A 17,059-nucleotide genomic window follows, 5' to 3' on the forward strand; every position below is an offset into this window, starting at 1 on the left:
TACCCTCCAGGAAACCTGGTTCCCTGCTATGTGGACCCCTGCCCTCTGTGGCTATAAGGGATATTACAGGGACCATAGTGACTATAATAGTGTGTCAGGTGGAGTTTGCATCTATGTCCTGTTCTCAGTATGTAGTGGACCTCTGCCCCTTCAAACCCCATTTGAAGCTGTGGCTGTCAGACTAAGGATGGAGCAGGAAATAGCTGTCTGCAATGTATATCTTCCTCCAGATGGTGCAGTACCCCTGAACATATTGGTTGCACTGATTGATCAACTCCATAAACCTTTACTACTTTTGGGATATTCTAATGCGCATAACCCCTTGTGGGGTGGCACTATGTTTACTGGACAAAGTAGGGAGGTCAAAAATTTACTGTCACAACTTGACCTCTGCCTCTTAAATACAGGTACCCCCACACATTTCAGTATGGCAAATGTTTGACCATTGATCTCCCGGTTAGCATGTCTGGTCTTGTCCCATCCATCCACTGGAAAGCACATGACCTGTACGGTAGCGACCACGTCCCTATTTTCATGTCACTCCCCTGGCGTCGTGCCAATGGATGACTACCCAGATGGGCTTTAAACAAGGCAGACTGTTAAGCCTTTACCTCTGCTGTTGCTGCTGAATCTCCCCCACATAGTGCCATTGAGCAGGTCACTACAACGATCGTTTCTACATCTACATATGTTCTCCACTAGCCACCAAGCTGTGTGGTGGAGGGCACAATTCGCGCCAGTCATATTTCCGTCCCTCTGTTCCACTTGTGGATCGTGCGACAGAAAAAGACTGTCTGAATGCCTCAGTATGAGCTCTTATTTCCCTTATCTTTTAATGGTGGTCATTGTGCAATTTGAAAGTTGGTGGTAGTAATATATGCTCTACATCCTCAGTGAAGATTGTATTTCGGAATTTAGTGAGCAGCCCCTTCTGTTTAGCACGCCGTCTGTCTGCAAGTGTGTCCCACTTCAAACTTTCTTTGAGATTTGAAACGCTCTCGCAATGGCTAAATGTACCATTCACGAATCATGCCGATCTTTGGACCTTCTCAATCTCTTGAATCAGACCCAACTGGTAAGGGTCCCATACAGATGAACAATACTCAGACTGGACTTGCTAACATATTGTAAGCTATTTCCCTTGTTGGAGGACTGCATCGCTTCATGATTCTACCAATAAAGCGCAGTCTAGAGTTCCTTACCCGTTACCTGTGTAATCTGATCATTCCATTTGAGATCACTTTGAACTGTCACACCCAGATACTTGACGGACGTTACCACTTCCAAAGATTGGGCATCTATTTTGTGATCGTACATTAATGGGGATTTTCACCTTGTTACACACAGTAGGTTACACTTTCTAATAGTGAGAGATAACTGCCAGTCAACACCACACATTTATTTACTGCAAGTCCTCATTGATTTGTTCACAACTTTCACATTGTACTACTTTCCTGTAGACTACAGAACCATTGACAAACAGTCTAATGCTGCTGTCAATACCATCACCCAGATCGTTTATGTAAATCGTAAAAAGCAGAGCTGTTACCCTGGGGCACACCTGATGTTACACTTGTTTCTGTTTGTCACCCGTTCAGGACAGCATACTGCTCCCTGTCTGTTAGAAAACTTCCTATCCAACCGCATATGTTATCAGATAGACCGTAAGAACACACTTTTTGTAACAAATGACTGTGCGGAACTGAGTCGGACATCTTTTGAAAGTCAAGAAATATGGCATCAACCTGGGAGCCGGTATCTAGAGCTTGTTGTATATCGTGCACAAAGAGGGCCAGCTATGTCTCACATGGCCACTGTTTCCTAAAACCATGCTGGTTTCTGCAGATGAGCTTCTCAATCTAGAAAGGTCATTATGTCTGAACACGAACTATGTTCCATGATTCTACAACAAATTGATGTCAGTGAAATTGGCTGGTAATTATGTGCATCCTATTTTCTACCCTTTTTATAGATTGCTATGACCTGGGCCTTCTTCCAGTCCCGTGGAACTTTCCGCTGTTGCGATGATCTCTGATAGATGATGGATAAGAATGGCGCTATATTTGTAGCATAGTCAACATAAAATCTTACGGGCATACCATCTGGGCCAGATGCCTTCCTGGCGTCTAAGGATCTTAACTGTTTTACAATCCCAGATACACTAAACATTGTCAGCCATCCTTTGATTTGTTCGATAACTGAAAGGGGGAATGGTGCTGCAGTCCTCTACCATAAGAGTTTTTGAAAGCTAGGTTTAGAATTTCGGCCATCTGTTTATCATCATCAGTTACGTTACCCAACTGTCAGCAAGAGAAGGTGTTGAAACATTTGTAGCGTTCATAGATTTTACGTACAACCAAAATTTTTTGGAGTTACTTTTAGAATCTGCAGATAAAATATTGCTTTCAAATTCGTAAAATAATCTCTTTGTCCTTCTGACAGCTGCTTTCATTTCACATAATTTCTGTTGGCAGCGGGGCAGTGACTACGTTTAAAATGACTGTGCAAAATTCTCTGCTTTCTCAGCAACTTCCTAATATGTTTGTTGTATCAAGTTGGATCCTTTCTCTCCACTATACTTTTGCTAGGCACATACTTCTTTAGCACATGGTGAGCAATAACTTTAAATTCCAACCATAGATGCTCAATATCTTTGTGTCCCATGGTGCATGCTTGGCACTCACTATAAAGATATTCATTAATTACACTTTTATTTGCTTTCCCAAACAAGAAAACTCTATGCTGTTTCTTTGGTTTTTGCAACTTCCACTGATGTAGAAGCCACAGCGACGTATTATGGTCGCTAATACCTTCTATAGATTAACTTCCTTAAAAAGATCAGGTCTGTTTGTCGCCAAGATATCTAATATGTTCCTGCGGTACAATGTGCAAGGGCGCTAAGCAGCTCCCACTCTGTAAATGGGGTGTTATAGTGTTCACTTTGGCGACTTTTCTTTCCTTTCCAACATCTGTTTCTGCGGTAGAAAGTGCAATCCCTCATTCTTTAGGGTGGCCCCCCGCAAAAGACAGTTCCTTTGTGGTCGCTGGAATTCACTGAGGCTATTAAAGAGTGTCAGCAAGCTCTATAGTGACTTAAGTGGTACCCTTCCTGAGAACACCTATTAGCCTTTAAGTGGCTCCATGCCCACGTTCACCAGTTTATAAAACGACAGAAACAGGAGTGTTGGGAGAAGTATGTGTTGACAATTGGGGTGCCATACGTCATCTTCCCAAGTCTGGACGAAGATCAGACAACCTAACAGGTGTCCCTGACATTGACATCAATGGCATGTTATCTTCCGACTCAAATACGATTGCCGAGCACTTTGCTGAGCACTATGCTCGAGCCTCTGCATCGGAGAACTTTCCCCAGCCTTTCGCACCCACAAACAGTGGATAGAAAGGAAAGTCTCCACAGTGAACCCTAGAACACCCCATTTACAGAGTGGGAGCTGCTCAGCGCCCTTGCACATTGCCCCGAAACAGCTCCTGAGCCGTATCAGATCCACTATCAGATGATAAAACATCTCTCATCTGACTACAAGCGACATCTCCTTGTCATCTTCAACTGGATCTGGTGCAATGGCATCTTTCCATCACAATGGTGGGAAAGTACCATCATTCCTATGCTCAAACCTGGTCAAAACCCGCTTGATGTAGATACCTACCAGCCCGTCAGCCTCACCAACTTTCTTTGTAAGCTGCTGGAATGTATGGTGTGTCGACGGTTGTGTTGGGTCCTGGAGTCATGTGGCCTACTGGCTCCATGTGAGGGTGGCTTCTGCCAGGGTCTCTGTACCATTGATAATCTTGTGTCCCTCGAGTCTGCGATCGGATCAGCCTTTTCCAGACGCCAATACCTGGTTGCCATCTTTTTTAACTTGCTTAAAGCTTACGACACGACCTGGCAACATCACATCCTTGCCACCTTGTTTGTGTGGGGTCTCCAGGGCCCACTCAAGATTTTTGTCCAAAACTCCCTATGGCTCCGTACTTTCTCTTTCCAAGTTGGTGCCTGCCATAGTCCCCCTCCCCGTATTCAGGAGAATGGCATTCCACATGGCTCCATATTGAGTGTCTCTCTAATTTTAGTGGCTGTTAAGTTTAGCAGCAGCTTTAGGGCTATCTGTCTCACCTTCCGTGTATGTGAATTACTTCTGCATTTCGTACTGCTCGTCCAGTACCTGTGTTCTTTAGCGGAGCCTACAGGGAGCCATTCACAAGATGCAGTCATGGGCTCTAGCCCATGGACTCCAGTTTTCAGGCGCAAAGTCGTGTCGTGCATTTCTCTTGGCGTAGCAACATTCATCCAGAACCAGAACTTTACCTTAATGACGATCGATTCACTGTAGTGGAGACGTATCGATTCTTAGGACTCGTGTTTGGTGCCCAATTGACTTGGCTACCTCACCTTTGTCAGCTTAAGCAGATGTGCTGGCAGTACCTCAATGCCCTCTGCTGCCTGAGCAACACCAACTGCAGTGCAAATTGCTCTACACTGCTGCAGCTCTACAGAGCGCTTGGTCAATCCTGCCTTGACTATGGGAGTCTGGTTTACAGTTTGGCAGCACCCTTAGCATTGTGTTTACTTAACCCAGTGCACCACTGTGTTGTTCGCCTAGCTATCCTTGCCATCCTTTAGTAGCATCCATTCAGGAGTCCATCTATGCCCTGGAACAGTCCCATCGTTCAGTGGTGTTTGTGTGGACTCCAGGACTCATCGAAATCCCAGGCAACGAACTTGCCGACAGGCTGTCCAAACAGCTTCTGGAGATGGGCATCTCTGAAACTGACCTGCATTCTGTTTTACGCTGAAGGGTTCTTCGGCTTTGGGAGATGGAATGGGATAACAGCATGCACAACAAACTGTGTGTCATTAAGGAGACGATGAATGTGTGGATGTCTTTCACGCTGTACTTACAGGGAATCAGTTGTCCTCTGCCGACTCCGCATTGACCATACATGGCTAACACGTGGTTACCTCCTCTGTAGTGAGGACCCACCTCCGTGTCACTGTGGCTCAGAAATGATGGTCGTCCACCTCTTGCTGGACTGCCCCCTTTTAGCCACTCTACAGCGGTCTTTTAACTTTCCCAGCACCCTATCTTCGGTGTTGGGCAACACTGCCTCAACAGCAACTTTAATTTTACGTTTTATTCGCAAGGTTGGGTTTTATCATTTTATCTAAGTTTTAGCGCATGTCCTTCATTCCTTAGTGTCCTCCACTCTAGTGCTTTTAGAGTGGGGATTTTAATGTGTTGCGCAGTGGCTGGCTTCTCATTTTTATTCTCATGATCAGCCAACCATGGTAATCTGCTCTTTTGTTTTGATCCCTTCTACATGTTTCTTGCGTGTCTCTGTGGGTTTCTTGTCTGATCTTGTCCATTTTAGTGTTTGTTGCTCTTCTGTCGTTCTTGTGGTTTTCTCCTTTCTTCCAGCTGTGTTTTGCATATCTTGATTATTTTACTCCCACCCTTGTGGAATTATTTTAATTGGAACGTGGGCCCGATGACCATTCCTTCTTTCAGAATCGTGGTAGCTACTTTATTGGTATTTGTATTTTGTAGTTCTGCCTAACAGTAACTTTCCAAATTTTTGTTGGTTCTTCGCTTTGTTTCACGTCACTTTATCAATAACCATTTTTTAGGTCTGATTCCTTATCTTCCCCTACAGCTGGGCATCCTCATTCTACTTGATTCTGCCTTTCAGATGAAGTGTGATAGTAGCTTAGGCGATGATATTGTCTGTAACAAGACTGAGATTAAAATCTCAATTGGGGCACATTAGTTTACATTTTGATGTTTTCTCGGAGTTGTTTCAGGTGAATGCTACAGTGCTTCTGACAAGTTAGTAGGTGTCTCATAACTAGCTCCACTCGTGTGTGACCACAGTGCTGAAGCAAAAACAGTTCTGACTAAATTAATGTTGTATTTCTACTTATTTATTGGTTGCCTGGGCACTAAGGCAGAATACTCTCAATTTTTGTAGCATTGCGCTTTTAGTATTGTTAAAATATTCCCATATTATGTATGTTGTGCTTCTCACTTCATTTGTCTCTTAAAGGTGTCTTTAGGCATTCAAGAAGCACATGGTGTCTATAATTTCTCTGTTGGTCATCCTGTGCCACTGCCAACTGAAAACCAGTACATTAAAACTGCAAGTTTGTTATGTCGGAATTAAATGCTGACGAGAGTATTACTGCTTAGACAGTGTCTACTTCTTTGTGTGTGTGTGTGTGTGTGTGTGTGTGTGTGTGTGTGTGTGTGTGTGTGTGTGTGTGTGTGTGTTTGTTTGTTTGTTTTATATTATTGTTACTTTAGTGTTAAGATTTAATGCCCTTGAAATTAAGGAGGACAAAAGTAATAAATTATACTGACACCTGTTGTGCGGAACTCACATTACTTACAGTTTGTCACATGGAAAGTTTGGAGTGAGGCTTTCTTAGAACAGCAATTCCAGAAACGTTATAAAACTGAGTATAGTATCAAGATGTAAATAAAATAGAAAGAAACTTCCACATGGGAAAAATATATTAAAAACAAAGATATTCACTCTCTACACTATGGCTGACACATTGTGACAACATGGATTTCTTTGACTGGAGCACAGTTTATATTTACATAGTGTCACACGACCTTTTGTTTTGGCAACATGCTATCTTTGATTCCTCATTTAAAAGGAAACAATTTGCTGCTGAAGTTCATATGACTTCAGCATGCATGTGGAGATATCTACATGGGTGCTAACAGTGTTGAAATATGGTACATTTCAAACAAGGGAACACAAGCAACCAATATGAGCTTAATAGCAGTTGCCTTCCATCTCCACATTTTGCACAAGAAAAGATCTGATGTGTGCAGTCAAATTTTTCTTTTTTATTTTAAATTTATTGGCTGAAGACCACAAAGTTTAGAGAAGAACCATCACCCAAAGCCTTCTTGAGTGATTTCAAAATTGAGGTTTTTTGATAATTGTGGCAGACTATGATTGTCGATCGTATTGTTATGCACCTGAAATAAAATACTAGAGTAATTAAAAACTCCATTTGGGTTTGCTATCAAGAAAGGAAGCAAAGTTGGTGTCATTTGGGAAAGTTATAGGCAGAATCTTTGGGGCCCCAGGAGCTTTCAGTCTGGTTTATTTTCTTCAGTCTTAATGGAACGTCAATAATGGTGTGATAACATGCAGCCTTACACTGCATATGTCACTGTGGAGGAAAGCAGGACATTTGGGTGGAATATTCTCTCCACCCAACATTAACGTCTTTTAGGCTCTGTGAAAAAGCGGCTGCTATACCCATACTAAGAGATTCTGAAGGACCCAGAAAGCAGTCTCTCTGTCTTTGGGAAACCAGAGCAGCTTTATCACAAGGAATTTTACCAACATAGGAGTGGTGGAAAAATTATATAAGTAGTAGGAAAGTTCATAGATTGACTGTGTACATGGTTTGTCTGTGATCTAAAACTTAATATTCTCCTCCAAATGGGAAAATATTTTTGACTCCCACATAAATATGGAGAAATGACCATTGTAGTAAAATGAGAATTCAGAGCTTGTACTTACATCTTTTAAGTTGTCTGCCCCCCTCCAACTAGCTATTTGAGAGTGGAACTGTAGAGATAGTCTGACAGTGGTTCGATGAACCTCCTGCCAAGCACTTTAGTGTGAATTGCAGATTTGTCGTGTAGATGTATATGTAGAATGGGTTGCTTATGACTCAGTTAGACCTTGGTACAAAAAAACTGAAACAAAATGCCTGATCATTTGTTGTAAGGCAGGTACTTGTAGAGTCAGGCAGTTTTTCTTGCTGTAGTCTACAAACAAGATGCTCTAAATAGGCCTGAGACCTTTTCTCCTAAACATATGTTGAGCTTCTTTGAAGGCCACAATTCATAATACTTCAGTTAATTTTAAATTATTCATAATTTTCAGTTAGCCTGCTGAATGTGAAAAATGATGGCTAAAGCAGCTGTTATATTTGTTCAAAGTGAACAAAAGGTCCCCCTATAGTTAAGACTGCTTAATCCATTGAGAATCTTCACACTAGTGGCTTTTGTACAGAAGTCATGGGGAGAATAACAGCCATGTGTGACATTAGGATTTACCCTAAAATTTTTTATGGATTTTAAAGTTTGAAGAAATATTGGCTAACACTGATGACAAATGGGTGGAACAAAATGAAATTTCAAACTAGAATCTTTTTTACCAGGAATTTCTGTGCAGGGTGTACAGAGGAACATGAAATTTTCAAAAATTCATGCAAACAAAACTGTACAGTTATTTGCTTCAAACCATATCCTCTTCAAAGAATATCTCTGGAAGGTTTTACATATGGCAGGAATATAATATTTGCTCTGTGAATCACACGGCAAATGCCGAGATGATCATCACACTTGTCCGAGACGTCGCACAGGACATTGTGATTGGCTCTGCTGCAGCTGAGATATGTTGCTGTAGCTTTGGCTAACATTATGGCAGCAGTGGGAGAACCCCATTAAAAAAAATTGCAAGGGCTTTAGTCTGGTGACCTGCACCAGCACAGCCAAACCGTCATAAAGGCAGAGATGCACTTAATATTCCCATACTGTGAAGTGGAAGTGAGGAGGTGCACCATCTTGTTGGAGGATGATGATGAAGTCTACTTTCTGTTGAGGCAGAAGCCACAAAGAGAGCATGTCAAGGAAGGAAATAAAACTGACAGTTTACTCCATGAAAAAGAAGCCATAAACCTCTTTTAACACTGCACTTCACACACTGAACATCAATGAGTTTCATTTTTGGTGGAGAAATGGGGGTTTCCAGTACCCCAGAAATAAAGATTTTTATTAATTAGCTTTATCATTAGTGTGAAACATTGTCTTTAAAAATTAACTTCTTTGATACATCTTCATTATCCATGCTTGCTAGCGTCTTCATACAGACATCACATTGTTCAGCATAATCTCCTGGATGGAGGTGGTGTGGGCCATTTGAAATCTGTTTGTTTCATGTGCAACAGTTTATGCAGTATTTTGGATTTTGTTTGTAGTTTCTGAAGCTTACTACTTGCTCCGTATCTAGATTTTTGTAGAATTTGCTGGAATGCTGCATAGAGGTGACTAGCATTTTGCTCACACTGGTCACCTATCGGGATTTTTGTCATTGCAGATGCAGACTTTCTCTGTGAACTGTTTGTACCAGGTGTAAATGGAGATTCTGCTGGGTGACTCCTGGTGAAAGTGTGTGTGAAATGCTTGTTGAACAGCATTTACTGACCATCCTTTGCTAACTGAAGGGGACACCAACTCTTTCATTCGGGTGCAAATGACATTTTTTACATTAGTGCTCTCTGGTGGCAGCAGCCTGCAACCAAACAGTTGAAGCCACACATAGGAAGAAAACATCTGAAGACCCTATTAACATAAGGCTTAAAGCAACCAAGTAGTTGTACTCGTTTGTTTGTATGAATTTTTGAAAGTGTAAAATTTTTATGCTCATCCTGTATATAAAATTATATAAATCTCTGATATGTTAACTGTTTTTTACTGTTAATAAGTAGTAAAATGAAAATAAAATTTTGTGATTGATAAACTAACAAGTGTTTCATAAACTAATAAAATATACTGACTTCGGTTCATTGTGTTCAACTGTGTGCGAGACTAAATTTGAAAATGTCTAGCTAATAAAGGTAGAAATACTATCTCTTAATGGCAATAGGTGACATACACGTAACAAAAAGTAACATGAACAGAACTTCTGGAACCAGGGCATGAGAGAGAAAATGGTGTTACTCAGCAGTTAAGTTTGCCAGTCACAAAATGCTTTGACAAAGGGTAGCAGGAGTGGTGTAATAAGGAAAATCAGACATATGTTGTAATTCTTTGTAATTTTTGCTTGTTTTTCTGGCATGCACACATGCACACACTCGCGCGTGTGTGTGTGTGTGTGTGTGTGTGTGTGTGTGTGTGTGTGTGTGTGTGTGTGTGTGTGTGTGTGTGTGAGGGGGGGGGGGTAGTCTTTCCAACTTTGTTGTAGTATTTTTTTGCATTGGAGTTTCTTTTGTAGAGTAAAGAGTTTATCATTGATTGCTATAAGTGGAATGTCTATTAAAGAAAATAAGTGATTACATAGGTTAGATTTTTTGGCTCTCACTGTGCTTTTATTTATAGAATTGGGCCAAAAGATCTTATTCATTTAGTGTGAACTTGAGTCACAGATAGTGATAAGCACGCATCTTCATAATAAAAGGCTAGGTTACTAAAATTAAAAAAATATGGTACATAAAGTTCATTTTCATACTAATGTCTTTTCAAACTATTCTTCTAAGTGCTCATTTTTCTATTTTTCAGAGGTACCAAAAATTTTTAGATGATGTTACACCTTACACAACAGCGAGGTGGATATTTGCAGTTCTTCTCATACTGGGTTTTTTAACTCGAATATTTGTATTACAGGTATGTTTCATTAGAACATTCGTCAGTTTTGTATAGATGGTGAGTGATTTTGAAATACTTCTTGTGGTCTCAGCAGATTTAAAAATGACCTGATATGATGGCTGAACGTACAATTTCCAGTGTGTGGCAGTTCATTAAATAGAATTAGATTATGCTTCTCCTTAAAAGTTTGTACTTGTTATTCAAGTAATTTTACAAAAAGTGCCCATTAAAGTCTCAGTAATGTAGTGAGCTATACCAGTTCTCACTGATCATAATTTCTTCAATAGGTATCTGTCAGCAAATCTACAAAAAGTGTTTCTTAGTTGCTGTGTATTTTAATGTACTGAGGGTAAACGTATTCACTGACGTGTAACAATTTCTTTAATTTTTGGATGTAATAGTTAATGTTTTAGGCTGTTAAAATGCTGGAGACTGTAGCTATTGCTATAATAAATATCACTGTAAGCACATCAGTTAAATAGCAATCTCCGAAGTTAGATAAATGTAGAGACAAATGAAGATACAAGTAAGATAATTATGAGGAAATCTTGGATTATGCGAGAAATTTCAGTTGATGACTAAAAAAACTACATATAATATTGAAACTTCCTGGCAGATTAAAACTGTGTGCCAGATCGAGACTTGAACTTGGGACCTTCGCCTTCCACGGGCAAGCGCTCTACCAACTGAGCTACCCGAGCATAACTCATGATCCATCCTCTGAAATTTAGTAAGAGATGAGGTACTGGTGGAAGTAAAGCTGTGAGGATGTGTCGTGAGTCGTGTTGGGGTAGCCCAGTTGTTACAGCACTTGTCTGCAAAAGTTAAAGGTTCCAAGTGCGAGTCTTGGTCTGGCACACTATTCAATCTGTCAGGAAGTTTCATACCAGTGGACACTCCACTGCAGAGAGAGAATTTCGTTCTAAATATAATAATGCTGAGGAAATTGGTACTTCAATACAAGATACTTATGAATGAAATGAAAAGGAAATTCAGGGAAACTAAAGGGAAATGGCTGCAGGAAAAATGTGAAGACATCGAAAAAGACCATAATGTCAGATTAAGGACAAGTCAAAATAACTTTTGTTGATATTAAAAGCAAGGACATAAAGATTAAGAGTGGTAGAAGAAATCTCAATGGTCAACACAGAGGAAAGAGTGGATAGTTGGAAAGAGTACATTGAGGGCCTATGTGAGTAGGTGGAACATATGTGCTCATGTGATAGAGGAAAAATTGTGTGTTGATTTGGAAGACATGGGGACCCAGTGTTACTCAGACTCTGAAACATACTTAGAAGACAGGCAAATAAGGCAGAAGGCATAGATAGCATTCCTTTCCTTTGTTAATTCTTAAAATTATTGTGAGAAGTGATGACCAGTCATTCAAATTAGTGTGTATAATTTGAGACTGGAGACATACTATTGGATCTTTTGAAGAATATCATCTGAACTGTCTTGAAGACATCAAAAGCAAATAAAAGTAAGATCAGTTGAATGACCATCTCAATTGCTCGTGTATTTAAGTTTCTGACAAGAATAAAACTCCATTTGTCAGGAAAGTTCCACGTCAGGCTTGTATTTCTGAGTTTGCATTACCATAAAGGAAAAAACTTTTTTTTGTTATGTGACATGGGTGCATCCCTGAAATGACCTTGGCCATGTTTCCACATAAAATCACTAGTTGGCAGGGCTGTGTTTAGCAACATGCTGTTTGGGTTCTTGGTGCATTAGTTATGGTGACACATAGCGAATGCAGATTGTGATCAAAGAATGGACATAACGTTAAGTCGTGTTTTCGAGTGGCATAAAAGACTTCGTAAAGGCAGAGATTCAGTACAAGGCAATCCCAGAGTTGGTCGCCCATCTACAGCACATACTAATGCAAATGTGAAGTGTGAAAGGTCGTATCTGCAGGAAGACAGTCATGTAACTGTGCAAGCGGAACCAGAAGAATTTAATTTGAATTGTGATGTTTGTCATAAGATTTGACTCAAAGATTTACAGAAACACTTACTTAATGCCTGACCTCTCGCCTCATCTTCTCTTCTTTCCATGAGTGTAAGATATTGGAGACATCCAATGGACTGTGACAAATGAGCTTACAAGCATTGCCTTAGAAAATTTCCCTGCTTGTATCTAAGCTCTGCACAAATGTTGGCAACCTTTGTATAGATAGTGAAGGGGACTACTTTGATAGTGGCTAGGATCATTACTTGGTTTGTGTGATCTTCTGTCTTTTGAGAAAACTTGTCCTGGAATTTTTCTGACAAATGGAGTATGCAGAAGAATGGAAAAGAAAATTCAGAAAGAGTTACTGTCTGCAGTTCGGTTCAGTGACTAGATACAATAGCTGTGTGTGTGTGTGTGTGTGTGTGTGTGTGTGTGTGTGTGTATTTTAATACTGTTCTACCCAAAGGCTTAAATATTGTAAATAAAACAGTCACAGTTGCAAAGTTATTTTTATTTAAACCAGGGATAGGTGTCATCAGATTATATAAAACTGTCATATGACGTTTCTTATGCCAGCTGCCAAAGAACTTTGCTAGGCAGCAGAAAGAATTTTGTTTGACAGTTTCACATGACCTGATGGTGCCTAACCATGGAAAAATGTTATTTTTTAAAACACACACACACACACACACGGAAATAAAAGAAAGATTCAGGAGTGCAATTAAAATAAGGGTAAAAGACTGTTAATGAGAAGATTTGCTAATGGCATTATCTCAGCAAAAGTTAAGAATTTCACAAAATGTAAAATAGAATAGACAATGTAATGCATGCAGAATATGGGCAAAGGATGCAGGAAATTTTGTGGAACAATAAGAAATTGGGTGGCTGTTTGTGGAATGAGCAAGGCAAGGGATACTTGATAGAAAACTGACTAGAAAATGATGGAGTGTTAGGAAATGTTGAGATATCAGATAGTAACTTAAATGTTACTAAAAGAAGCTGTAGAGATCAAGAACTGTAAGGAAACAAAGTGACTGGAATATATCCAAGTAGTTGATGTATAAGTGCTAGTCGAAGACGAATATTTAGGCACAGAGGGAGTGTTGTGGTAGGCAACATTAAGCCAAACAGAAGATGACATGTATTAGTGTTAATCTTCTTTTTACAATCTTTAGAAATAAAACAGATTTACTGGCTCATATAGTATAAAACGCAGTGCACTAGCTTTTGAAACAGAAAGATGTGCACAGACTCTGATGGAATCTGTGCATCAGATCGACAATAGCTGTAGCACTGGCCACCTCCGAAAATACAAATCACAAACAATTAAAATACACACACAACAAAGTTTACACGGTTCACAGGCAGATTAAGTGCTTATCTCCCTTAAGTAACTGACCACTGTGGCAACAGGAAGTGCAGCCAGCCACAAACTTAAATAAAATAAATTTGCCAAATCATCCTATAAAGGATGAGCACTGAACATCTTGCCTCAGTACTGTCTGTAGAATATAGGATTGCTCATTAATGACTAGTCTACATGTGCATTAACCTGTACCTCTTTTTCCTGTTTCATTCCATCAACTGCTACTCACCATGAATTTGCATTCACTGACAGTCCTGTATCCAATAATGATCTGCTGTTTTGTCATGATAACTTGACAGTTTACCTGGTGCTGCCAGAAGCAGAGAAAATTGGCACTATTTGAAAGATGATAATCTATCCCAAAGTGCTGCCTATGCTGAGCTATGACTGGATACAAAGTACTACTGTATGCATTGAAAGGCTTGCCCACTATCAAGTAACTTCTGCAAGTACTTGTTGAGGAATTTACAGTAGCACAAAACTTCTTGAGGTTTACTTCAAATTGAGGGGCAAGTTAATTTCAGGAATTTTCTGCACCTACTTGTTGCAAAAGTGCAGCCGTGCTTAAAAGCCAGAGCTCTTGTCACTGTTATCGCATTATTATTATTATTAGTGAATAAAAATAGTGATGAAATGCAAAATTAAAGGAACAGGGAAAAAAGAAATATCGGGTTGAAAAATGGATACAGCGTAGGACATATTGATGTTATCAAGAAACACTTTTGAATGAACTAAAATGAGAGAACTTCATTTACATTATAAACTTTCTGAGGATGTTATATGCTAATTGCAAACATCTATTGTTAACTGTACAAGCTAATATTCAGTATTTATTACTTTTATTACAAATGGTAACATCAAAAAATCTGCTAAAATTTAGACACCTTTCTACCACTCTTCTTTCCCTTCTGGTGAAACAGATTGAGTGGTAAATTCATTTTGCACTTTCTTGGCTGTTGGTGCCAGTTATGTATTTAGTGAGTCCAATGGTATATTTGTTTCGGCCCATATGTTTTTGTGCCATTCTCCTTTTTGACATTGATATTTTCACACAGCTGCTGAACACACACAGCTTCTGAAAGTTTGATAAAAACTTTCAGAAATTGACAATTTCAGCAAGTACTTGCAGCAAAACCCAAGAAACTAGAATGAATTTTCATTCTTCAGTGGTAAGTGCACTCATTTCAAACATCTTAGCACAGTGTGTGTATGGCCTGGGGAATTTGGAGAAATCCCAGAAATTATTTCATCCGGGAGAAAGCTGGAAAAAAAGGCAATTTTTTAGAATTCCAGGAATTTTTGATTGTTTCAGTTAAATTTTTGTAATTTTAACTAATAAGAACTGATACTCAAACAAAGAATTTTACTCTATCCCACTGATGCAGAATAATACTGCAGATATAAAACATAGACAAGAGAAGAACATTAAAATGAAACCGAAACTGCAAAGAAACTGTGTCATTTACAACAAAACACAGTGCACACATAAGTGTCTGCTGACAGCAAAATGCATTAAAGGCTTTAGGATGAAAATTATAAAATACTTTGTAACAACAAACTGCTTTCAATGAGCATGATGTTGCAGTTGTTTGCATTAGTTTCTTTTGATCAATTGCCAGTGGGCTCACGAGCATATGCAGTGCTAAAGTCACATAAGAGCAGTGTCTTCTCTCACTTCTGGCTACCTGAAGTGTGGCTGTTAGCTGTGTAAGCAGTAGCAGCAAGCAACCAGATGCCAGCCAGAAAAATTTTTCTAGCATGCCCAAACTACCAGATATGCTCATGTGCAAAGCAGTGAGAGTTGTCGTGGAGGGAGTAGTCTCCATGTGATCCACATTTGTTTCATGAGTTTGGCGTTTCCTCTTTGTTTACAGCTCTCACGTCAAATGAAAACAAAACAGATTTCTGCAGCTGGAGCTACCAAGTAAATTAAAATACATTCACATAATTACAGAAGAGTAAAATTTTATTTCCATATTATTGGCAGTCGAGCATTAATCATCTTGCAGAAGAATGAAGTTAGTTTTGTTAAATCGCTAAAGAAATTTGCATTTTATTAATCATTTCTGCAGAGGCAGCCAATTTATTTGAAACAAAGTGTTTCATTCTGCACTATGGCTGGTTTCAACTGTTCACTGAATTTAAAGTGCATATTTTCATCTTTTGGCACCAGGTTATAATAAGGAGCCAAACATGAGAATACAATACTGCTACTCAAAGAAAATTAGCCTCCCTAAAACCACATTAATAAAACTTGATATCAGGTATGGGACTACTTCAATGTGAATCTGGACATATGAATGTGCACTTTTAGCTTAATTATGCATTTCAGTATGGTTTACAAAATTACGAAGCTCTTGGAGTATTGATATCCTGTTCGTACATGATGTAAGATCTGTTAGCTTGTAGATGATTAAGCAGGCAAATTTGGTCAATATTATTGAATGAAATGTTTTGTTTCAAATATATTGACGGCTTTAGCATAATTTTACAAATCTGCTTTCCATGAAACACAATGTTTTTTTATTACAGAAATATTCAGACACTCGTAAGGTGCCTCCACTAGACTTGATGTTGTTCCTTAATTTGTGTTGTTTAAGTCTTAAATTTACAGAATGCCAATCTTCGGTAAATTATAGAGTGGGCAACACGCCATGTTTTATCATTGTAACTCCCCACAAAGCTTCAGGTTTGCTGCTGGAGTAGAATATAAACTCCAGTTGTATAGTTTATTGGCTTCACAGAAAACATTGTTAAAGTCATGGAAAAGTTATTGTTCTTAGTTCTGGCTTATATAATAAATTTTTTGTTTCTATTTTTGCAAGAAATTTGTATTTCTTCTCGCTACATTTCTGCAGTACTGTGTGGATGTAAATATTATTGTAAATAGTAGATAATTCTTGCAGAGTATGAATAGAAAAATTTGTCAGACACCACATAGCAAAATATTATGATACTTTGAGTTGTAGAGTCCTGTTATTATGTCAAGGACTGATTTCTTATTTTGCATTTCTTACGTTATTATATGATTAAAGAATTGCCCTAAATACAATAACATTATATCTCCTCTCTGAAAAACATACTGCAGTGCAGCACGTGGTCACGTGAAGCCCACTGTGCATGAAATTCGTAACAGAAATGGGGTGAAATATGTAGGACAGAGCAAACACAAGCATGGGTATATTTTGTCACAGTAGCTGTCCATCCCCCCATGGACCTTGCCGTCGGTGGGGAGGCTTGCGTGCCTCAGCGATACAGATGGCCGTACCGTAGGTGCAACCACAACGGAGGGGTATCTGTTGAAAGGCCAGACAAACATGTGGTTCCT

The 17,059-nt window shown here is 39.3% G+C and overlaps 1 protein-coding gene across 1 annotated transcript in view; it reads left to right on the forward strand.

Moving 5' to 3' along the window:
• LOC126356261 (protein RER1) overlaps window positions 1-17,059 on the forward strand; it is a 67,830-nt gene that overhangs the window by 12,860 nt on the left and 37,911 nt on the right. Inside the window, exon 3 of the mRNA XM_050007102.1 lies at window positions 10,329-10,433. Within this exon, the coding sequence (XP_049863059.1) occupies window positions 10,329-10,433 (105 nt within the window). The remainder of the gene's footprint in view (window positions 1-10,328; window positions 10,434-17,059) is intronic.

Source organism: Schistocerca gregaria, chromosome 3 (assembly GCF_023897955.1).
Source record: "Schistocerca gregaria isolate iqSchGreg1 chromosome 3, iqSchGreg1.2, whole genome shotgun sequence".
Lineage (NCBI taxonomy): Eukaryota > Metazoa > Arthropoda > Insecta > Orthoptera > Acrididae > Schistocerca > Schistocerca gregaria.